The following is a 24,057-nucleotide window of genomic DNA, read 5'->3' as shown; positions in this document are numbered from 1 at the left end:
GTTCCATGGGCCTTGAAGATGCACGCGGTCGGGCAGACCAGGCCCCGCCGAGGAGTGGAAGCCCCGAAGGGCTGCCGGAGCTCTTCTTTTCTTCGGTGTCGATTTCCTATCACTAACACAATACCGAGCGCAAACAATACTGTAGGAAGTTGGCTCTGTATGCTCTACTTCAAAGTAAGGAATAGTATGCACAGAGTCCAAGGGTTCCCCTTAGAGGTAAGATAGTGGCAAAAAGAGATAATACTAATGCTCTATTTTGTGGTAGTGTGGTCGAGCAGTAGGCTTATCAAAGGAGTAGTGTTAAGCATTTGTTGTACACAAACAGGCAATAAATGAGGAACACACACTCAAAGACAATTCCAGGCCAATAGGTTTTTGTATAGAAAAATACCTTTTCTTAGTTTATTTTAAGAACCACAGGTTCAAGATTTACATGTAATACTTCAAATGAAAGGTATTGCAGGTAGGTACTTTAGGAACTTTGAATTAGCAAAATAGCATATACAGTTTTCACATAAATCACATATAGCTATTTTAAAACTAGACAGTGCAATTTTCAACAGTTCCTGGGGGGAGTAAGAGTTTTAGTTTTTCCAGGTAAGTAAACCACCTACGGGGTTCAAGTTTGGGTCCAAGGTAGTTCACCGTTGGGGGTTCAGAGCAACCCCAAAGTTACCACACCAGCAGCTCAGGGCCGGTCAGGTGCAGAGGTCAAAGTGGTGCCCAAAATGCATAGGCTTCAATGGAGAAGGGGTGCCCGGTTCCAGTCTGCCAGCAGGTAAGTACCCGCGTCTTCGGAGGGCAAACCAGGGGGGTTTTGTATGGCACCGGTGGGGACACAAGTCCACACAGAAAGTACACCCTCAGTGGCACAGGGGCGGCCGGGTGCAGTGTGTAAACAAGCGTCGGGTTTTCAATAGAAAGCAATGGGAGACCAAGGGGTCTCTTCGGCAATACAGGCAGGCAATTGGGGGGGGGGGGGGGGGGGGGGGGGGGGGAGGGCTCCTCGGTGTAGCCACCACCTGGGCAAGGGAGAGGGCCACTTGGGGGTTGCTTCTGCACTGGAAGTCGGATCCTTCAGGTCCTGGGGGCTGCGGGTGCAGTGTCCCCTACCAGGCGTCGGGTTCTTAGAAGCAGGCAGTCGCGGTCAGGGGGAGCCTCGGGATTCCCTCTGCAGGCGTCGCTGTGGGGGTTCGGGGGGGAGGGGGCAACTCTAGCTACTCACGGTCTCGCAGTCGCCGGGGAGTCCTCCCTGAAGTGTTTGCTCTTCACAAGTCGAGCCGGGGGCAGAGTGCCAAGTCTCACGCTTCCGGCGGGAAACTCGTGTTGTTTTAAAGTTGCTCCTTTGCTACAAAGTTGCAGTATTTGGTGAACAGAGCCGCTCTCCTCTGGAGTTCTTGGTCCTTCTAGATGCAGGGCAGTCCTCTGAGGCTTCAGAGGTCACTGGTCCCTGGGGAAAGCGTCGCTGAAGCAGTGTCTTTAGAAGTGGGGAGACAGGCCGGTAGAGCTGGGGCCAAAGCAGTTGGTGTCTCCGTCTTCTCTGCAGGGTTTTTAAGCTTAGCAGTCCTCTTCTTCTTAGGTTGCAGGAATCTAGTTTCCTAGGTTCTGGGGAGCCCCTAAATACTGAATTTAGGGGTGTGTTTAGGTCTGGGAAGGCAGTAGCCAATGGCTACTGTCCTTGAGGGTGGCTACACCCTCTTTGTGCCTCCTCCCTGACGGGAGGGGGGCACATCCCTAATCCTATTGGGGGAATCCTCCATCTGCAAGATGGAGGATTTCTAAAAGTAAGAGTCACCTCAGCTCAGGACACCTTAGGGGCTGTCCTGACTGGCCAGTGACTCCTCCTTGTTTTTCTCATTATCTCTCCAGGACTTGCCACCAAAAGTGGGGGCTGTGTCCAGGGGGCAGGCATCTCCACTAGCTGGAGTGCCCTGTGGCACTGTAACACGAAGCCTGAGCCTTTGAGGCTCACTGCTAGGTGTTACAGTTCCTGCAGGGGGGAGGTGTGAAGCATCTCCACCCAGAGCAGGCCTTGTTTCTGTCCTCAGAGAGCACAAAGGCTCTCACCACATGGGGTCAGAACCTCGTCTCTCAGCAGCAGGCTGGCACAGACCAGTCAGTCCTGCACTGAACAATTGGGTAAAATACAGGGGGCATCTCGAAGATGCCCTCTGTGTGCATTTTTTAATAAATCCAACACTGGCATCAGTGTGGGTTTATTATTCTGAGAAGTTTGATACCAAACGTCCCAGTATTCAGTGTAGCCATTATGGAGCTGTGGAGTTCGTTTTTGACAGACTCCCAGACCATATACTCTTATGGCTACCCTGCACTTACAATGTCTAAGGTTTTGCCTAGACACTGTACAGGCATAGTGCTCATGCACCTATGCCCTCACCTGTGGTATAGTGCACCCTGCCTTAGGGCTGTAAGACCTGTTAGAGGGGTGACTTAACTATGCCATAGGCAGTGTGAGGTTGGCATGGCACCCTGAGGGGAGTGCCATGTTGACTTAGTCATTTTCTCCCCACCAGCACACACTAGCTGGCAAGCAGTGTGTCTGTGCTGAGGGGTCCCTAGAGTGGCATAAGACATGCTGCATCCCTTAGAGACCTTCCCTGGCATCAGGGCCCTTGGTACCAGGGGTACCAGTTACAAGGGACTTACCTGGGTGCCAGGGTTGTGCCAATTGTGGAGACAACAGTACATTTTAGGTGAAAGAACACTGGTGCTGGGGCCTGGTTAGCAGGGTCCCAGCACACTTCTCAGTCAAGTCAGCATCAGTATCAGGCAAAAAGTGGGGGGTACCTGCAACAGGGAGCCATTTCCTTAGAAATACCGTCGAATTTTCCGATCGTTAACTAACTTTTCCGAACCTAAACACGGAGCGATGAGGGATCGAACCCGATGGCGGAAAAAAAACAATCTAAGATGGAGTCGACGCCCATGCGCAATGGAGCCGAAAGGGGAGGAGTCCCTCGGTCTCGTGACTCGAAAAGACGTCTTCGAGAAAAACAACTTGTAACACTCCGAGCCCAACACTAGATGGCAGGATAATGCACAGCATGTGTATCTGCAGCTACACATGCCATAGTACATATATACACACACACATACAAATATATGGAAAATGTCACTTACCCAGTGTACATCTGTTCGTGGCATGGGATGCTGCAGATTCACATGCTTTGCACATCCCGCCATCTAGTGTTGGGCTCGGAGTGTTACAAGTTGTTTTTCTTCGAAGAAGTCTTTTCGAGTCACGAGATCAAGGGACTCCTCCCCTTTTGGCTCCATTGCGCATGGGCGTCGACTCCATCTTAGATTGTTTTCCCCGCAGAGGGTGAGGTAGGAGTTGTGTATTACAATAATAGTGCCCATGCAATGGAGTAAATATGTATGTACATAATGTAGTTTAAAGTGATATATTTACAAATGTTTATGATCAACTTCGAAACGGCTACAGGCTCCCGGGGAGGCGGGTGGGCGCATGTGAATCTGCAGCATCTCATGCCACGAACAGATGTACACTGGGTAAGTGACATTTTCCGTTCAATGGCATGTGTAGCTGCAGATACACATGCTTTGCATAGACTAGTTAGCAGTTATTTCCCCAAAAGCGGTGGTTCAGCCTGTAGGAGTTGAAGTTGTTTGAAACAAAGTTCGTAGTACTGCTTGTCCTACTGTGGCTTGTTGTGCTGTTTACACATCCACGCAATAGTGCTTGGTAAACATATGTGGCGTAGACCATGTGGCTGCCTTACATATCTCAGTCATTGGAATGTTTCCTAGAAAGGCCATAGTAGCACCCTTCTTTCTAGTTGAGTGTGCCCTAGGTGTAATAGGCAGTTGTCTCTTTGCTTTGAGATAACAGGTTTGAATGCATTTAACTATCCATCTAGCAATGCCTTGTTGTGAAATTGGATTTCCTGAATGAGGTTTTTGGAAAGCAACAAATAATTGTTTTGTTTTCCGAACTTGTTTGGTTCTGTCAATGTAGTACATTAACGCTCTTTTGATGTCTAATGTATGTAGTGCTCTCTCAGCTTCAGAATCTGGTTGTGGGAAGAACACTGGTAGTTCTACTGTTTGATTCAAGTGCAACGGTGATATGACTTTTGGTAAAAAAAAAATGTATTTGTCCGTAGAACTACTTTATGCTTGTATATTTGAATAAATGGTTCTTGTATGGTAAATGCTTGGATTTCACTTACTCTTCTTAGAGATGTGATGGCAATTAGAAATGCAACTTTCAATGTTAAATATTGCATTTCACATGAGTGCATGGGCTCAAAAGGTGGCCCCATGAGTCGTGTTAAGACAATGTTGAGGTTCCATGAAGGAACTGGTGGTGCCTTGGTGGTGTGATTCTTTTTAGGCCTTCCATAAAGGCTTTTATGACTGGTATCCTAAATAGTGTAGTTGAGTGGGTAATTTGCAGGTAAGCTGAAATTGCGGTACGATGTATCTTAATGGATGAAAAAGCTAGTTTTGACTTTTGCAAATGTAGCAAGTAGCTCACGATGTCTTTAGCAGATGCGTGTAAGGGTTGTATTTGATTATTATGGCAATAATAAACAAACCTTTTCCACTTATTTGCATAGCAATGTCTAGTGGTTGGTTTTCTCGCTTGTTTTATGACTTCCATACATTCCTGTGTAAGGTCTAAGTGCCTGAACTCTAACACTTCAGGAGCCAAATTGCTATATTCAGCGATGCTGGATTGGGGTGTCTGATCTGTTGATTGAGTTGAGTTAACAGATCTGGTCTGTTTGGTAGTATGATATGAGGCACTACTGAGAGGTCTAGTAGTGTTGTGTACCAAGGTTGTCTTGCCCAAGTTGGTGCTGTAAAGAAATGGCTCCCTGTTGCAGTTACCCCCCACTTTTTGCCTGATACTGATGCTGACTTGACTGAGAAGTGTGCTAGGACCCTGCTAACCAGGCCCCAGCACCAGTGTTCTTTCACCTAAAATGTACCATTGTTTCCACAATTGGCACACCCTGGCATTCAGATAAGTCCCTTGTAACTGGTACCTCTGGTACCAAGGGCCCTGATGCCAGGGAAGGTCTCTAAGGGCTGTAGCATGTATTATGCCACCCTAGAGACCCCTCACTCAGCACAGACACACTGCTTACAAGCCTGTGTGTGCTGGTGAGAACAAAATGAGTAAGTCGACATGGCACTCCCCTCAGGGTGCCATGCCAGCCTCTCACTGCCTATGCAGTATAGGTAAGACACCCCTCTAGCAGGCCTTACAGCCCTAAGGCAGGGTGCACTATACCATAGGTGAGGGTACCAGTGCATGAGCACTGTGCCCCTACAGTGTCTAAGCAAAACCTTAGACATTGTAAGTGCAGGGTAGCCATAAGAGTATATGGTCTGGGAGTCTGTTTTACACGAACTCCACAGCACCATAATGGCTACACTGAAAACTGGGAAGTTTGGTATCAAACTTCTCAGCACAATAAATGCACACTGATGCCAGTGTACATTTTATTGTAAAATACACCACAGAGGGCACCTTAGAGGTGCCCCCTGAAACTTAACCGACTATCTGTGTAGGCTGACTAGTTTTAGCAGCCTGCCACAAACCGAGACATGTTGCTGGCCCCATGGGGAGAGTGCCTTTGTCACTCTGAGGCCAGTAACAAAGCCTGCACTGGGTGGAGATGCTAACACCTCCCCCAGGCAGGAATTGTCACACCTGGCGGTGAGCCTCAAAGGCTCACCTCCTTTGTGCCAACCCAGCAGGACACTCCAGCTAGTGGAGTTGCCCGCCCCCTCCGGCCAGGCCCCACTTTTGGCGGCAAGGCCGGAGAAAATAATGAGAAAAACAAGGAGGAGTCACTGGCCAGTCAGGACAGCCCCTAAGGTGTCCTGAGCTGAGGTGACTCTAACTTTTAGAAATCCTCCATCTTGCAGATGGAGGATTCCCCCAATAGGGTTAGGATTGTGACCCCCTCCCCTTGGGAGGAGGCACAAAGAGGGTGTACCCACCCTCAGGGCTAGTAGCCATTGGCTACTAACCCCCCAGACCTAAACACGCCCTTAAATTTAGTATTTAAGGGCTACCCTGAACCCTAGAAGATTAGATTCCTGCAACTACAAGAAGAAGGACTGCCTAGCTGAAAACCCCTGCAGAGGAAGACCAGAAGACGACAACTGCCTTGGCTCCAGAAACTCACCGGCCTGTCTCCTGCCTTCCAAAGATCCTGCTCCAGCGACGCCTTCCGAAGGGACCAGCGACCTCGACATCCTCTGAGGACTGCCCCTACTTCGAAAAGACAAGAAACTCCCGAGGACAGCGGACCTGCTCCAAGAAAAGCTGCAACTTTGTTTCCAGCAGCTTTAAAGAACCCTGCAAGCTCCCCGCAAGAAGCGTGAGACTTGCAACACTGCACCCGGCGACCCCGACTCGGCTGGTGGAGATCCGACACCTCAGGAGGGACCCCAGGACTACTCTGATACTGTGAGTACCAAAACCTGTCCCCCCCTGAGCCCCCACAGCGCCGCCTGCAGAGGGAATCCCGAGGCTTCCCCTGACCGCGACTCTTTGAACCTAAAGTCCCGACGCCTGGGAGAGACCCTGCACCCGCAGCCCCCAGGACCTGAAGGACCGGACTTTCACTGGAGAAGTGACCCCCAGGAGTCCCTCTCCCTTGCCCAAGTGGAGGTTTCCCCGAGGAACCCCCCCCTTGCCTGCCTGCAGCGCTGAAGAGATCCCGAGATCTCTCATAGACTAACATTGCGAACCCGACGCTTGTTTCTACACTGCACCCGGCCGCCCCCGCGCCGCTGAGGGTGAAATTTCTGTGTGGACTTGTGTCCCCCCCGGTGCCCTACAAAACCCCCCTGGTCTGCCCTCCGAAGACGCGGGTACTTACCTGCAAACAGACCGGAACCGGGGCACCCCCTTCTCTCCATTCTAGCCTATGTGTTTTGGGCACCACTTTGAACTCTGCACCTGACCGGCCCTGAGCTGCTGGTGTGGTGACTTTGGGGTTGCTCTGAACCCCCAACGGTGGGCTACCTTGGACCAAGAACTGAACCCTGTAAGTGTCTTACTTACCTGGTAAAACTAACAAATACTTACCTCCCCTAGGAACTGTGAAAATTGCACTAAGTGTCCACTTTTAAAACAGCTATTTGTGAATAACTTGAAAAGTATACATGCAATTTTGATGATTTGAAGTTCCTAAAGTACTTACCTGCAATACCTTTCGAATGAGCTATTACATGTAGAATTTGAACCTGTGGTTCTTAAAATAAACTAAGAAAAGATATTTTTCTATATAAAAACCTATTGGCTGGATTTGTCTCTGAGTGTGTGTACCTCATTTATTGTCTATGTGTATGTACAACAAATGCTTAACACTACTCCTTGGATAAGCCTACTGCTCGACCACACTACCACAAAATAGAGCATTAGTATTATCTATTTTTACCACTATTTTACCTCTAAGGGGAACCCTTGGACTCTGTGCATGCTATTCCTTACTTTGAAATAGCACATACAGAGCCAACTTCCTACAGGTGCTATGAGTATGAGTTTGAGTTTGTTTTGACTCAACTTGTTTACTAGATATGGAAGGAGTGGGAGAGGGGGAAAAGCGTATGCAAATATCCCTGACCAACTCATCCATAACGCATTGCCCAGAGACTAATCTTGTGGGTACCTGGATGCGAAGCTTCGGCATTTTGCGTTTTCTTTTGTTGCAAATAGGTCTATTTGGGGTGTTCCCCAAATTTGAAAGTAAGTGTTCAGTATTTGGGGGTGAATTTCCCATTCGAGGATTTGTTGGTGATCCCGAGAGAGATTGTCTGCTAGCTGGTTTTGGATCCCTGGAATAAATTGTGCTATTAGGCGAATGTGGTTGTGAATCGCCCAATGCCATATTTTTTGTGTTAGGAGACACAACTGTGTCGAGTGTGTGCCCCCCTGTTCGTTTAAATAATACATTGTGGTCATGTTGTCTGTTTTGACAAGAATGTATTTGTGGGTTATCATGGGCTGAAATGCTTTCAGCGCTAGAAATACTGCTAACAGTTCTAGGTGATTTATGTGAAACAGCCTTTGATGTATGTCCCATTGTCCTTGGATGCTGTGTTGATTGAGGTGTGCTCCCCACCCTGTCATGGAAGCATCTGTTGTTATGACGTATTGTGGCACTGGGTCTTGGAAAGGCCGCCCTTTGTTTAAATTTGTACTGTTCCACCATAGAAGCGAGATGTATGTTTGGCGGTCTATCAACACCAGATCTAGAAGTTGACCCTGTGCATGTGACCATTGTGATGCTAGGCACTGTTGTAAGGGCCGCATGTGTAACTTTGCGTTTGGGACAATGGCTATGCATGAAGACATCATGCCTAGGAGTTTTAATACCATTTTTGCTTGTATCTTTTGTGTTGGATACATGGCCTGTATTACCTTGTGAAATGTTTGAACCCTTTGTGGACTTGGAGTGGCTATCCCTTCTGTTGTGTTGATTGTCGCTCCTAAGTATTGCTGTGTTTGGCACGGCAAAAGGTGTGACTTTGCATAGTTGATGGAGAAACCCAGCTTGTGAAGGGTCTGTATGACATACTTTGTGTGATATGAACACTTTGTTAGCGTGTTGGTTTTGATTAACCAGTCGTCTAAGTAAGGGAACACGTGTATTTGCTGCCTTCTGATATGTGCAGCTACTACTGCTAGGCATTTTGTTAAGACTCTTGGTGCAGTTGTTATTCCGAACAGCAACACTTTGAATTGGTAATGTATTCCTTTGAATACGAACCTTAGGTATTTCCTGTGTTAAGGATGTATCGGTATATGAAAATACGCATCTTTTAGGTCTAATGTTGTCATGTAGTCTTGCTGTTTGAGCAGTGGGATTACGTCTTGTAATGTGACCATGTGAAAGTGGTCTGATTTGATGTAGGTATTTAGTGTTCTGAGATCTAGTATTGGTCTCAGAGTTTTGTCCTTTTTTGGTATTAGAAAGTACAGTGAGTAAACTCCTGTGTTTTTCTGTAGACTTGGTACTAATTCTATTGCGTCCTTTTGCAGTAATGCTTGAACTTCTAGTCCTAGAAGATCTATATGCTGTTTTGACATATTGTGTGTTTTCGGTGGGATGTTTGGAGGGAATTTGAGAAATTGTATGCAATAACCATGTTGGATAATTGCTAAGACCCAAGTGTCTGTTGTTATTTCCTCCCAAGATTTGTAGAACTGGCTTAGTCTTCCCACCACTGGTGTTGTGTGAAGGGGTTGTGTAAGGAAATGCCTCCTTGGCATGGTTGCCCCCTGACTTTTTGCCTTTGCTGATGCTATGTTTACAATTGAAAGTGTGCTGAGGCCTGCTAACCAGGCCCCAGCACCAGTGTTCTTTCCCTAACCTGTACTTTTGTATCCACAATTGGCAGACCCTGGCATCCAGATAAGTCCCTTGTAACTGGTACTTCTAGTACCAAGGGCCCTGATGCAAAGGAAGGTCTCTAAGGGCTGCAGCATGTCTTATGCCACCCTGGAGACCTCTCACTCAGCACAGACACCCTGCTTGCCAGCTTGTGTGTGCTAGTGAGGACAAAACGAGTAAGTCGACATGGCACTCCCCTCAGGGTGCCATGCCAGCCTCTCACTGCCTATGCAGTATAGGTAAGACACCCCTCTAGCAGTCCTTACAGCCCTAAGGCAGGGTGCACTATACCATAGGTGAGGGAACCAGTGCATGAGCATGGTACCCCTACAGTGTCTAAACAAAACCTTCGACATTGTAAGTGCAGGGTAGCCATAAGAGTATATGGTCTGGGAGTTTGTCAAACACGAACTCCACAGCACCATAATGGCTACACTGAAAACTGGGAAGTTTGGTATCAAACTTCTCAGCACAATAAATGCACACTGATGCCAGTGTACATTTTATTGTAAAATACACCCCAGAGGGCACCTTAGCGGTGCCCCCTGAAACTTAACCGACTATCTGTGTAGGCTGACTAGTTTTAGCAGCCTGCCACAAACCGAGACATGTTGCTGGCCCCATGGGGAGAGTGCCTTTGTCACTCTGAGGCCAGTAACAAAGCCTGCACTGGGTGGAGATGCTAACACCTCCCCCAGGCAGGAATAGTCACACCTGGCGGTGAGCCTCAAAGGCTCACCTCCTTTGTGCCAACCCAGCAGGACACTCCAGCTAGTGGAGTTGCCCGCCCCCTCCGGCCAGGCCCCACTTTTGGCGGCAAGGCCGGAGAAAATAATGAGAAAAACAAGGAGGAGTCACTGGCCAGTCAGGACAGCCCCTAAGGTGTCCTGAGCTGAGGTGACTAACTTTTAGAAATCCTCCATCTTGCAGATGGAGGATTCCCCCAATAGGGTTAGGATTGTGACCCCCTCCCCTTGGGAGGAGGCACAAAGAGGGTGTACCCACCCTCAGGGCTAGTAGCCATTGGCTACTAACCCCCCAGACCTAAACACGCCCTTAAATTTAGTATTTAAGGGCTACCCTGAACCCTAGAAAATCAGATTCCTGCAACTACAAGAAGAAGGACTGCCTAGCTGAAAACCCCTGCAGAGGAAGACCAGAAGACGACAACTGCCTTGGCTCCAGAAACTCACCGGCCTGTCTCCTGCCTTCCAAAGATCCTGCTCCAGCGACGCCTTCCAAAGGGACCAGCGACCTCGACATCCTCTGAGGACTGCCCCTGCTTCGAAAAGACAAGAAACTCCCGAGGACAGCGGACCTGCTCCAAGAAAAGCTGCAACTTTGTTTCCAGCAGCTTTAAAGAACCCTGCAAGCTCCCCGCAAGAAGCGTGAGACTTGCAACACTGCACCCGGCGACCCCGACTCGGCTGGTGGCGATCCAACACCTCAGGAGGGACCCCAGGACTACTCTAAGACTGTGAGTACAAAAACCTGTCCCCCCTGAGCCCCCACAGCGCCGCCTGCGGAGGGCATCCCGAGGCTTCCCCTGACCGCGACTCTTTGAATCCTAAGTCCCGACACCTGGGAGAGACCCTGCACCCGCAGCCCCCAGGACCTGAAGGACCGGACTTTCACTGGAGGAGTGACCCCCAGGAGTCCCTCTCCCTTGATCAAGTGGAGGTTTCCCCGAGGAACCCCCCCCTTGCCTGCCTGCAGCGCTGAAGAGATCCCTAGATCTCCCATTGACTTCCATTACAAACCCGACGCTTGTTTCTACACTGCACCCGGCCGCCCCCGCGCTGCTGAGGGTGAAATTTCTGTGTGGGCTTGTGTCCGCCCCGGTGCCCTACAAAACCCCCCTGGTCGGCCCTCCGAAGACGCGGGTACTTACCTGCAAGCAGACCGGAACCGGGGCACCCCCTTCTCTCCATTCTAGCCTATGTGTTTTGGGCACCACTTTGAACTCTGCACCTGACCGGCCCTGAGCTGCTGGTGTGGTGACTTTGGGGTTGCTCTGAACCCCCAACGGTGGGCTACCTTGGACCAAGAACTAAGCCCTGTAAGTGTCTTACTTACCTGGTTAACCTAACAAATACTTACCTCCCCTAGGAACTGTGAAAATTGCACTGTGTCCACTTTTAAAACAGCTATTTGTGAATAACTTGAAAAGTATACATGCAATTTTGATGATTTGAAGTTCCTAAAGTACTTACCTGCAATACCTTTCGAATGAGATATTACATGTAGAATTTGAACCTGTGGTTCTTAAAATAAACTAAGAAAAGATATTTTTCTATACAAAAACCTATTGGCTGGATTTGTCTCTGAGTGTGTGTACCTCATTTATTGCCTATGTGTATGTACAACAAATGCTTAACACTACTCCTTGGATAAGCCTACTGCTCGACCACACTACCACAAAATAGAGCATTAGTATTATCTATTTTTACCACTATTTTACCTCTAAGGGGAACCCTTGGACTCTGTGCATGCTATTCCTTACTTTGAAATAGCACATACAGAGCCAACTTCCTACAGGTTGTGTGACTTGTGAGTCACTGTTTATTTTGAGGGGTTTTGGGACCTTGAAATTTTCCCCGATTTCTTGGGAATTGGCCTCTTCTGTATTGTCCCCGAAAACCTCCCCTTTGATATTGTCCCTGGTAGGTAGGTGGTCTTGTCTGGTTTCTGTGGGTTGACCTCGAAACCCTCCCCTAAAAGGTGTCTTCCGAAATGTGCCTCTGCTCTGCGGGGAGTACAGTGCGCCCATGGCTTTGGCTGTATCGGTGTCCTTTTTTAGTTTTTCAATGGCAGTGTCCACCTCCGGCCCAAACAATTGCTGTTCATTAAACGGCATATTGAGCACAGCCTGTTGTATTTCAGGTTTGAACCCAGATGTGCGCAGCCATGCGTGCCTCCTTATTGTGACTGCAGTGTTTATTGTCCTTGCAGCTGTATCCGCTGCATCCATGGAAGACCATATCTGATTGTTCGAGATACTTTGTCCCTCTTCCACCACCTGTTGCGCTCTTTTTTGGAACTCTTTGGGTAGGTGTTCGATGAAATGTTGCATTTCATCCCAATGAGCCCTGTCGTATCTCGCCAAGAGTGCTTGCGAGTTGGCGATACGCCACTGATTTGCTGCTTGTGCTGCAACCCTTTTTCCCTCTGCATCAAATTTGCGGCTCTCCTTGTCCGGAGGTGGTGCGTCGCCTGATGTATGCGAGTTGGCTCTCTTACGAGCTGCCCCCACAACTACTGAGTCCGGTGTCAGTTGTGTTGTAATAAATATAGGGTCTGTGGGTGGTGCCTTATATTTTTCCTCCACCCTTGGAGTTATGGCTCTGCCTTTAACTGGCTCCTGAAACATTTGTTTTGAGTGCCTTAGCATTCCTGGGAGCATGGGAAGGCTTTGATAATGGCTATGGGTGGAGGACAGGGTGTTAAAGAGGAAGTCATCCTCAATAGGTTCCGAATGTAGTGATACATTGTGGAATTCGGCTGCCCTAGCGACCACCTGTGCATATGATGTACTGTCCTCAGGTGGTGACGGTTTAGTTGGGTACGACTCTGGGCTATTGTCCGATACTGGAGCGTCGTAGAGGTACCATGCATCTGGATCATCCTGGCTCATTGTGGTATGAGCTGGTGAGTGTGTTAATGGTGGAGTTTGCGCCGGTGATGCATGAGTTGATGGTGGTGGAGAAGGTGGTGGAGTTACTTTCTTTACCACCTTTGCTTGTGGTTGCTTGTCTCCTTGTTGGAAGGCAAGTTTCCTTTTCATCTTGATTGGGGGAAGAGTGCTGATCTTCCCTGTATCTTTTTGAATAAAGAGCCGCCTTTGCGTGTGATCTGGCTCTATTGTTTGTAATTCCTCTTCAAATCTGTGTTTTTTCATTTGAGAGGACAGTCCTTGTTCCTCTGAGTAGGAACTAATTCTCGGTTTGGATGCCGGATGTTTCGGCACCGAAACCGTTTCTATTGATTTTTTCGGCTCCGACAAAATCTTTTTTCTTTTCTGCGTCGTGCCCTCTCGGTGCCGACCAACTTCGGTGCCGCTGTCTCGGTGCCGAATCTTTTCTGCGCCACTCTCTCGGGCCCGAGATTGCTGCGTGCCTGTATCTCGACCGGAGTCGGATGACTGATACCAGCTCGCCCTTTTTCGGTGCCGATGGACAGTCACCTACTTTTCGAGTTAAGCCATGGCCTGTTGGCGGTGGCGTCCCCTGGACTTTGTCAGTCTTTTCGTGAGCTTTTTGTTTCGACGTCTTACTCACGGTTGACGTTTCTTCGGCGTCGAGTTCTTCGGAATCCGACTCGTGGATGGAGAAAGTTTCTTCTTCTTCCTCCTCGAACCGTTGTTGTCCTGTCGGCGTGAACGCCATCTGCAATCTCCTGGCTCTTCGGTCTCTGAGCGTTTTCCTCGACCGAAACGCGCGACAGGCTTCGCACGTATCCTCCTTGTGCTCGGGGGACAGGCACAAGTTACAGACCAAATGTTGATCCGTATAAGGATATTTATTATGGCATTTAGGACAGAATCGGAACGGGGTCCGTTCCATCAGTCTTGAAGTCGCACGCGGTCGGGCCGACCAGGCCCCGACGGGGGATCGAAATTACCCCGAAGGGCTACCGGAGCTCTTCAAGATTCGGTGTCGATTTGTTCTAACTAACCCGATACCGAACGAAACAATACCGACAAATTTTTCCGAGATTCTGACTAACTTTCCGACCCGAAACACGGAGCGAAAAGGAACACGTCCGAACCCGATGGTGGAAAAAAAACAATCTAAGATGGAGTCAAAGCCCATGCGCAATGGAACCGAAGTGGGAGGAGTCCCTCGGTCTCGTGACTCCAAAACACTTCTTCGAAGAAAAACAACTTGTAACACTCCGAGCCCAACACCAGACGGCGGACTGTGCACAGCATGTGTATCTGCAGCTACACATGCCACCGAACATATATATACATACACACACACACACACACACACTTGCACACACTTGCACACACTTGCACACACACACTTGCACATATATACACATTATCTAGTGGCGATCACCAGTAGGTGGTTATATTTAGGACCTAGTTTCTACAGAAAAAGTGTTTGACTATCCAGAAAGTCATTGGAAGGTGGATTTTTTTTTTCAGTCTGCTCTCTCCATCAATGCACAGAAACTGGCTTTGTCGTCCAAAGGGGAATCTGGTTGGACAGTGACTTGTCACCTTCCTTAACTATGATGTAATCATTCTACTCCTTCGCAGCTTCATCATTAGGTAATCCGCCTTTATCAAAATATTGACAGAGTAACTCGGAAGAATGTTCATTCCCCGTAAGAGGGGCCAGCTTTGGAGCAACTACTTGAAAGGTGAACCACCGGTGGCGCTGGGGGTTGCGTTAGATAGGGGATGCTGATGGTGGAGGTGGTGGCAGAGGTGGCGAGGGCAGAGCTGATGGGGGCATGGGCACCTCAGCAGGCTGCTGTGGTATTTGTCTTTGGAAGGTGTCTATCTTTCCTGTACGAGTCCGTTTTCTTACCCACAGAACAGAAATGCTGTAAAAAGAACTAGACAAAACAAAAGAAAACTTTAGAAATACCTCATCCACTCTTTTTTTAAAGAAATCATTATATATCTCAATGCTTCTATACAGGAACAGCACTTGCAAGGTCAGGGATGTATGACTGGATAGGGAAAACTGGCAAAAGCAACCATGGATTGTGTGAAGGCCACAAAAGGATATTCAATCTCACCTTCTTGCCCTTTTTGGTGGGAGCTATGTTGATTTTAGCCCTCTCCTGGAAAGTCTGACGCAGCACCTGTCTCACCAGAGGTTCCCGTGCAATCTGTAGAGCTACCATGTACCGGGCACCCTCAAGTACAACCTCTGGTGTTGTAAACTGACTGCAAACAAAGATTGCTGTGTTAATGACCAAGATTAGGCAATACACTGCAAAGTATATAGCACCCAGAACTGCATCACTACAGCTATTTCCAGTTTGTCAATGGTGGTGCAATGCAGAATAAAACAGCTTGTCATGACAGATTCCTTGTCATACACACTGAATTTAATGGGTGCAGCTAACCACATTCCTACCCTGACAAACTGGTCTTGGACAATTCATGAAACCACTTAACTTAATTTTTTTTTTAATGAAATAAAGTACAGATGGATGACCATTTTTATTTTGCACAGACCTCATGAAATATCCCTGCAAGGGTCCTTCTAAATTCCTTGATTCAACAGCACCAGGTCAACAGCTTGAAGTTAAGAACTGCCCTGGCATACAGCACACTTTCAATGCAGGTACCATCCTAGACAGAAAACCCTCCAACCAGATCACCTGAGCTAGAAAAGAGTTGTGGACCACAAGAAGAAAACGATACACTTGGTTCCACAAATCTATTCAATAGACAGAAGCACCCACCTGCACACATAATCCTTGGCCAACTCCAGGGGCTCGGCTGGGAACTGCTCAGTCTCATGCCTCTGGTAACTGTCCCGAAGATTTTCCCCAAACTGCTCAGGTGTTAGACCAAACTTTTTAGTGAGGCCATCTGTTTGAGAAGGACACAAAAGTAAAAAGCAAATTGTAAGGTAGGAATCCTTGGCACTACATAGTGAAATAATCTAATTAGTTTAAACATATCTGGTAGTATCACAAACTACAAAACTGCCTTGGAGGGCAGAAAAAGGCACAATTAGTATATACCAAAAAGCTGAAAACTGCAATAGTTTGCGAACCTGTTAATAATGATGCCACAGAACTGATTTTGGGGAGCTGATAAGGAGATATGTTGAGTACTACAAAAGGATACAAATAAACTTAAGACATTCTGAGGGAATTCATACTGCAGAATATTACTGATTCAGAGAAATAGCTGTTGAACTATCAAGGCAACCTCCGCATCTGATGGTTAATATAGGGGATAGATGGACTGATGCAACAGCTGCAGCACTGCATAAAACATCGGATGCCAAGGCAACAGTCTGGGAACTTACCAAGTCCAGCAGCTTGGCAGATGGAATACATGTCCCGACGAGAAGCCTGCTTCAGTTCTGGTCCCTTCTGCTCCTCATCCTCTGGTTCTTCCACTTCTTCGCCTTTGGAATAAAATGACATATTAATAAAACGGTCAGTGTAGGCTAAAAGCAAATGGAACAACCAACCAAACATCCTGCTCTTGCTTCAAGTCAGTATGAACGTCAAACACTGACATTGAGGTTTGTATTACTAGGAGTTGTCAGTCAGACTAGGGCACTTTTTCTTAACCTTTTTACTTCTGTTGAAGTCCACAGGAACCCTTACATAATCTGAATTGTAATCCAGGAATCCCCAAAAGAGTCATTACTGGAAGTCCAGGACCCCCAGTCTAAGCAATATGAACTACAAATCAATACATAAAAATACAATTATTCATCAAACGAATAAACAAATGAACTATTGTAAGCAAATATTTGATGCATTTGTACAGATAGCCCCACACAAATCAATAGGACGACGCCAATTTTATTATTAGCCTCAAATTTCAAAATCTACAGAATGTTTTGCTTCTTTATTTATATACAATTTAGTAATCTGTTAATATTACTTAATTTTGTAAGGCATTGCGGACCCGCAGATTTGGCGATGTGGACCCAAAGGGGTTCCCGACTACAGGTTATGAACCATTGGACTACAGGGGTATCAGAATAGAGTACCTTACAAGGTATGCCATTTCCATTACCAGGAACTATAGGAAAGTGTCCCTTTTTGACATGGTCACCCCCATGTTTTACCTGGTATCTGATGCAATTTTGACATAAGGGCACTGGGTTCCTGCTATCCAGGTCTCCAGTTCCAGACCTCTTTCTCAAACTGCATAATTGTTCCCCCAATTGGCAATATCTTTAACACCCCTGTTAGTCCGTAGTAAACGTTATCCGAGGTACATGGGGCTTGGAGTAAAAAAGGGCTGCAGCATGTATTGTGCCACCCTAAGGGACTCCTCAGCACGTTCATGCAAACTGCCATTGCAGGCTGCGTGACAGTACAGAGAAAAGTGAAAACACAACATGGCACACCTCCTGTGTGCTATGCGCGCAGACACTGCATGCAGTATAGAGGAGTCACCCCTACAGCAGGCCTTCCAGCCCTAAGGCCAGGGTGCACTATACTACTTGTGTGGACATATCTGCATGAGCAGATATGCCCCTGTGACATCTAAGTCGATTCTTCGATATTGTAAGTGAACAGGGAAGCCATTTTTAAGAACCTGTGCTGGACACTGGTGTAGGAAAGTGACCCTTTTTTAACATGATCACCCCCACCTTTTGCATGGTACATGAGGCAATTTTGACTATCCACATCCCCAGTGCCAGATCTCTTTCCCTAAAACCCTGCAAATATCCCCCATTTGGTCCTCACATATAAGTCCTTAGCAAATGGTAACCCTGGTACCTAGGGCATGGGTACCAAAGAGGGTCTCCAAGGGCTGCAGCATGTATAACACTGCCGCTTGTGAAAAATGCACTGTCGACTTAAAACCTGGAGGAAAATATTATTTACCCAGTAGACATCGGTTTGTGGCATGTAGTACTGTAGACTCACATGCTTTGCATACGTCCACCATCTAGTGTTGGGCTTGAGTGCTACAAGTTGTTTTTCTTTGAAGAATGTTTTCGTGTCACAAGATTGAGAGACTTTTTTTCTCTGTGACAATGCACCTGGACATCAAGTCCTTTGTTAGATTGTTTTCCCACAGGCGGGTGAGGTAGAGAGTGTATGGAAAATGTCACTTACCCAGTGTACATCTGTTTGTGGCATTAGTCGCTGCAGATTCACATGCTGTGCACAGTCCGCCATCTGGTGTTGGGCTCGGAGTGTTACAAGTTGTTTTTCTTCGAATAAGTCTTTTCGAGTCACGAGACGGAGGGACTCCTCCCATTTCGACTCCATTGCGCATGGGCATCGACTCCATCTTAGATTGTTTTCCCCGCAGAGGGTGAGGTAGGAGTTGTGTATGCTAGTAATAGTGCCCATGCAATGGAGTGAATACGTATGTACATAATGAAGCTTAAAGTAATATATTTACAAATGTACAAATGTTTAAGATCTACTTCTAAACGGCTACAGGCTGCCGGGGAGGCGGGTGGGCGCATGTCAATCTGCAGCGACTAATGCCACGAACAGATGTACACTGGGTAAGTGACATTTTCCGTTCGATGGCATGTGTAGCTGCAGATACACATGCTGTGCATAGACTAGTAAGCAGTTATCTCCCTAAAAGCGGTGGTTCAACCTGTAGGAGTTGAAGTTGTTTGAAATAATGTTCTTAGTACAGCTTGACCTACTGTGGCCTGTTGTGCAGTTAACACATCCACACAGTAGTGCATGGTAAATGTATGAGGCGTAGACAATGTTGCTGCCTTATATATTTCGTTCATTGGAATATTTCCTAGAAAGGCCATGGTAGCACCTTTCTTTCTGGTTGAGTGTGCCTTTGGTGCAATAGGCAGCTCTCTTTGCTTTAATATAGCAGGTTTGAATGCATTTAACTATCCATCTAGCAGTGCCTTGTTTAGAAATTGGAATTCCTGTATGAGGTTTTTGAAAAGCAATAAATAGTTGTTTTGTTTTTCGAATTAGTTTTGTTCTGTCAATGTAGTAAATTAGCGCTCTTTTGATGTCTAATGTATGTAGTGCTCTTTCAGCTATAGAATCTGGCTGTGGGAAGAACACTGGTAATTCTACCGTCTGATTCAAGTGGAACGGTGAGATTACCTTTGGAAAATTTTTGGGATTTGTTCGTAGGACTATTTTATTTTTGTGTATTTGAATAAATGGTTCTTGTATGGTAAAAGCTTGAATTTCACTCACTCTTCTTAGAGATGTGATGGCAATTAAAAACGCAACTTTCCACGTTAAGTATTGCATTTTTTTTTTTTCAAATATATTTTTATTTAACTGTTTGCTGTTTTACATTTGTAGGTCATTTTACAGTAACGTTTTGTCATTATTATACACATCTCTTAAGTTGTCCGCACCACTGTTTTGCTTTGTTTGCATTGTGTTTCACAATTACTTGCTCAATTCAGTAGTTTAATAATACTTGTGTAATATTGCTCCCATCACTTAATCAATCCGACTTTATGGAGACAGTACTTACAGTGCCCCTCGTTACTTTTAATATTGGTGACCTGATAACAGACTTAACTCCACTTCAAACTGTATATAGGCTTAATGGCTCATGTGGGTGTGGCTGCTTAACTTCAGAGAGGGGGGGTTGACATAGAGTTTCATACTATGTAGGAGCGGTCTATCTACTATTCCCCTCCCTCCTTCGTTCTTTTAGTTATTGCGTCCTGTCCTCTGTACTCGCTCCCTCTGCGCCCGGGCCAGCGGGGCTCCTGATGTTCCTCCCATCCTGTTTTCTGGAACTTTCGCTTACAAGCACATCAGGTGACCCTCTCAAGTGGTTCCTCCCATCCCCTCAGGTACTATTGGTCCCTTCGTTAGGCCGTCCCACCTTATCACTAGGTTTTCCCACTCCGGGGCGATGGGTGTCTGGCGGGCTCCCCTGGCCTCCTCGGCCTTAAGGACCTGTAGTTCAGCTCTGGACCATCTTGTGACATCGCCTCTCCATTCTGTCAATGAAGGGGGTGCATTCGATAACCAACCCTTCGTAATCAGCCTTTTGTAAAGGGCCAGGGACAGGTCAAGGAAGCGACTCTCTACCCTGCTCCATTTGGCACTAGCTCTGAGGCCCAATAGACAAATGTCGGGGGTTGGCCGGAGTTCCGTACCGAACAGCTCCATGAGATTAGTCGTCATCGCCGTCCATCCCCTCTGGAGCATCGTGCATCCCCACATCATATGATCAAAGTCGGGTTCCCCGTCTCCACATCTGGGGCAAGTCCTGGGCTCCCCCCCGTATATGCGGTGCAGTCGTTGAGGAGTAAGGTATGTTCTGTGTAGATAGTTGTATTGTATGTATCTCAGCCGAGTGTTGCGTGAGATCACCCCAGGGTAAGCAAGTGCTCTAGTCCACTCTGACTCGGTCAGGTCCCGCCCAATTGTCTTCACCCATTTTTCTCTTAGGGGTCGCAGGGGATCCACTGCTACCTCTATCTGGGCCCTGTATATTTTTGCTATTAGGTGAGTTTCCTCTCCCTCTGTCAGCAGGAGGTGCAACACTCCGTGGGGAGCGGGTTCTGCATTGACCGTAGTCCAATGCTCCTTCAGGGTATGCACCAGCCTTCCAAAGAGTAAAAACTGTCCTATTGGGACCCCCCCCTCTACTACATCAGCAAAGCTCCTCAGCACCCCCTCCCTGAATAGCTCCCCCACTGTCTCTATCCCTGCTCTCGTCCAAGGCCCCAAACCCAGTCCCCCTGGCCCCTCCGCCCTCACGTCCAGAGCGACGGCCGACAGCGGCAGAGCGGGAGAGTATGGTGGCCCCACTCCAGTCCTCCTCTCACATTGTTTCCAGCATCTCATCGCCACATTGTACATTATGTTGCCTCTAATGGGGGCCATCTTCCTGCCCGCCATATTTGCTGCAATCTGAGCTATGTCAATTTCACCGTTCGCGGTGGCCAGGTCCAGCCGCCCCCTACCCGCTAGCCAGCCGGCCACCCATTGTAACTGAGATGCCAGGTAATAGCCTACGAAATCTGGGGCGCCCAGGCCTCCCAACCTCGTCGGCCTACAGATGGTCGAGAGCGCAGTTCTTCTGCGGCCCTCATCCCATATTAGTTCTCTGAGCAAGGCGTTCAACTCTCGGAACCATGCCGCGGGGATCTGTAGTGGTAAGTTAGCAAAATAGTAGAGGAGGCGTGGTAGCATGACCATTTTTGAGAGCGCCACCCTGGCCATGATTGTTAGTTTTAATGATCTCCAAAACCCCACCGAGGAGCGCAATGATCTAAGCGTCCTGCCGAGGTTACCGTCCCTAAGATCGTTTAATTCGTGAAATATCTGTATGCCCAAGTATTTAAATGTCCGCGGGGCCCAATTTACGTCAGCTGGGCACGCATCTGGGCGTGCACTGTCTGACATCACGGGGAATACATATGTTTTCCTCCGATTAAGTCGGAGTCCCGATAGGCCCCCGAAGTCTTCCAGTATCCCCAATGCCCACGTGAGTCCTCTTGACGCGTCCCTCATGTAAATAAGTATATCATCTGCATACAGGGAGACTATATGTTCGGACGGACCCCAGATAATTCCCTTGCCCACGCCTTCACATCGCAGCTGCGATGCCAGGGGTTCGATTGCCAGGGCAAACAGTAGCGGGGACAAGGGGCAGCCCTGCCTAGTTCCCCTGTATACTGGGTATGCACTGGAGATCATCCTTCCGGTTTTAACTCTTGCTAACGGGGATGAGTACAGCAAGTCCACCCATTTTACCCAGTTCTCCCCCAGCCCCATTTTAAGCATCACAGTCCTTAAATAATCCCATCTGATGGAATCGAAGGCCTTCTCGAAATCCACCGCGAGTAAGGCTCCCTCTGGCGGTCTCTGATCCCTGGGCATGTGCAAGATCGTAAACACCCTTCTCAGGTTCAGGGAGGTACTACGGCCGGGGACAAAACCATTCTGGTCAGCGTGCACTAACTTTGTCATGAGAGGGAGCAACCGGGCAGCCATTATCTTACTAAGTATTTTGAAGTCGCTGTTTAACATAGATAAAGGCCTAAAGTCCGTCACCGGAGCTTCCCTGTCTTTTGTCTTGGGGAGCGGTACCACTAAAGCCTCCCGCATTGTCTGTGGTAGTTCTCCATATTGCAGCGCCTCCGCGTACAACCCTGTCAATTGGGGGGCCAGCAGCAATTTGTATTTTTTATAGAAATCCATGGGGAGACCGTCTGTCCCTGGGGTCTTTCCGGGTGCTAACTGTTCTATAGCTTCATTTACTTCCTCTAGCGTTACTGGTCCCCCCAGGCTGTCTCTCTCATCTGCGCTCAGTGTTGGTAGTGGGATTTGCTGTAGGTATCTATTGAAAGATTCCATCTGCAATTCGCTGGGTTTCCCGTACAACTGCGAGTAATACTCTCTGAACGCATCGTTTATGGAGCCCGGTCTGAGTCTGCGAGACCCCTCCCCGTCTATTACACATGTGATGGGCTCACCCTGCTCTCCCGGGCGGACCAGCCACGCCAGTAGTCTCCCCGATCTACCCTTTTCCGCATGTAGGGATGCTAGATATTTTTGCCTGTCGTGGTACCGGAGTTGCTCTTCAATGCGGGAGTGTTCCCTACAAGCTCGGTTATATTCTTCATTCTCCTGCGCTGTCTTCCCTTGTCCCAACTCCCTCTCGTGCATATCCTTCTCCAGGTCATTCAATTCTTTTTCAAGTGTACGCCTCACCCCCACCGACTGCCCCAGGCAGAAGCCCCTTGTCACTACCTTAAGCGCCTCCCATTCTAAGGCCCTAGAAGGAGTAGACCCCTTATTCGTCTCAATATATTCTGCCAAGTGGCCGCGTAGGGCCTCTCTGTACGCCTGGTCCTCAAGTGCCGAGGGAGAAAGCCTCCATGATGGTATAAGGGGTCTATCCTCCGACATCCTCATCGTTATTAACAAGGGATTATATCAGACAAAGTGCGGGCTAAGTATTCTGAGCGTGTCATATTACTTATCAGGCCTGCTGTGCAGACTACTCTGTCAATTCTGGTATGCACTCGGTGGAGACCCGAGTAGTATGAATATTCACTAGACGTTGGGTGGTGCATTCGCCAGACGTCCGACAACCCCCACATGTCCAGCCACTCACTCAGCCTTCTGGCTGTTTTGATTGTCGCTGCCCCATGCAGAGGCGGGGTGGACCTGTCCAGATTTGTGTCTAGTACTGCATTGAAGTCCCCCCCTACTAATAGCTCCCCAGCGCTTTGGCGTGTGAGGTGTCTCGATAGGCTCGTCATAAAGGGGACCTGGTCTTGGTTGGGGGCGTATATGCAGCTTAAGACTATTGGGATACCTTGTAGCTTCCCTTCCAATATCACGAATCTTCCCTCCCGGTCTATATTGGAAGAGGTCAATATGAAGAGGACCCCCGCTCTGATCCATACTAAAGCGCCCCTTGCATAAACTGAGTATTCTGTTGCAAACACCTGCCCCCTCCACCTGCGCCTTAGCTTCTCTCCCTCTCCAGACGCCAGGTGTGTTTCCTGTAGTAATGCCAACTGTACTCCCCTTCTCTTTAAGTAAGAGAGTATTTTGTGCCTTTTAGCTGGAGTGCCCATCCCCCTAACGTTCCAGGTCAATAAATTATAGTCCGCCATTTCATGATTTCATTCTGGTGACAATACCCCCGCTTCTCCCCAGTCGCAAGGATATTTTCCCACATCATCATGTCTTTGCCGCAATCAAATTCCGCCACCCACATTGCCATATTAACTTGTAACTGTGTATCCCAACTCCCCATCCCCAGGGCACCTCCTAACCTGTAGGCTGCCCAGTAAACTATGCAACTGTGCAACTTGTTCAACTTTTGATCAGCGGTACTCGCCATTTTGAATGGGCGAGGTTCTGTTCCGGGGGGTGGCCAAGTCCGGAGGGGCCGCCATTACGCTTGACATGCCCAGTCCCCGGCGCCTTCCGCAGGCCCTGGCTAGCCAAGTTCGTCAGCTGTTTGTGGGGTCACCTTCGGGGCTCGGGCTGAATGCTC

At 48.1% G+C, this 24,057-nt stretch overlaps 1 protein-coding gene across 3 annotated transcripts in view; it reads right to left on the bottom strand.

The window, feature by feature from the left end:
• The window catches only part of SUPT6H (SPT6 homolog, histone chaperone and transcription elongation factor), an 893,672-nt gene that overhangs the window by 583,333 nt on the left and 286,282 nt on the right, over positions 1–24,057 (bottom strand). For all 3 annotated transcript variants that reach the window (XM_069226188.1, XM_069226189.1, XM_069226190.1), the window contains exons 13-15: positions 16,409–16,510; positions 15,834–15,963; positions 15,159–15,309 (exon numbers count right to left, since the gene is read on the bottom strand). In XM_069226188.1, the coding sequence (XP_069082289.1) occupies positions 15,159–15,309; positions 15,834–15,963; positions 16,409–16,510 (383 nt within the window). The remainder of the gene's footprint in view (positions 1–15,158; positions 15,310–15,833; positions 15,964–16,408; positions 16,511–24,057) is intronic.

This window comes from Pleurodeles waltl, chromosome 3_1, assembly GCF_031143425.1.
Source record: "Pleurodeles waltl isolate 20211129_DDA chromosome 3_1, aPleWal1.hap1.20221129, whole genome shotgun sequence".
Taxonomy (NCBI): domain Eukaryota; kingdom Metazoa; phylum Chordata; class Amphibia; order Caudata; family Salamandridae; genus Pleurodeles; species Pleurodeles waltl.
The sequence above is the reverse complement of the archived record's forward strand: the minus strand, read 5'-3'. Positions and strand labels throughout refer to the sequence as shown.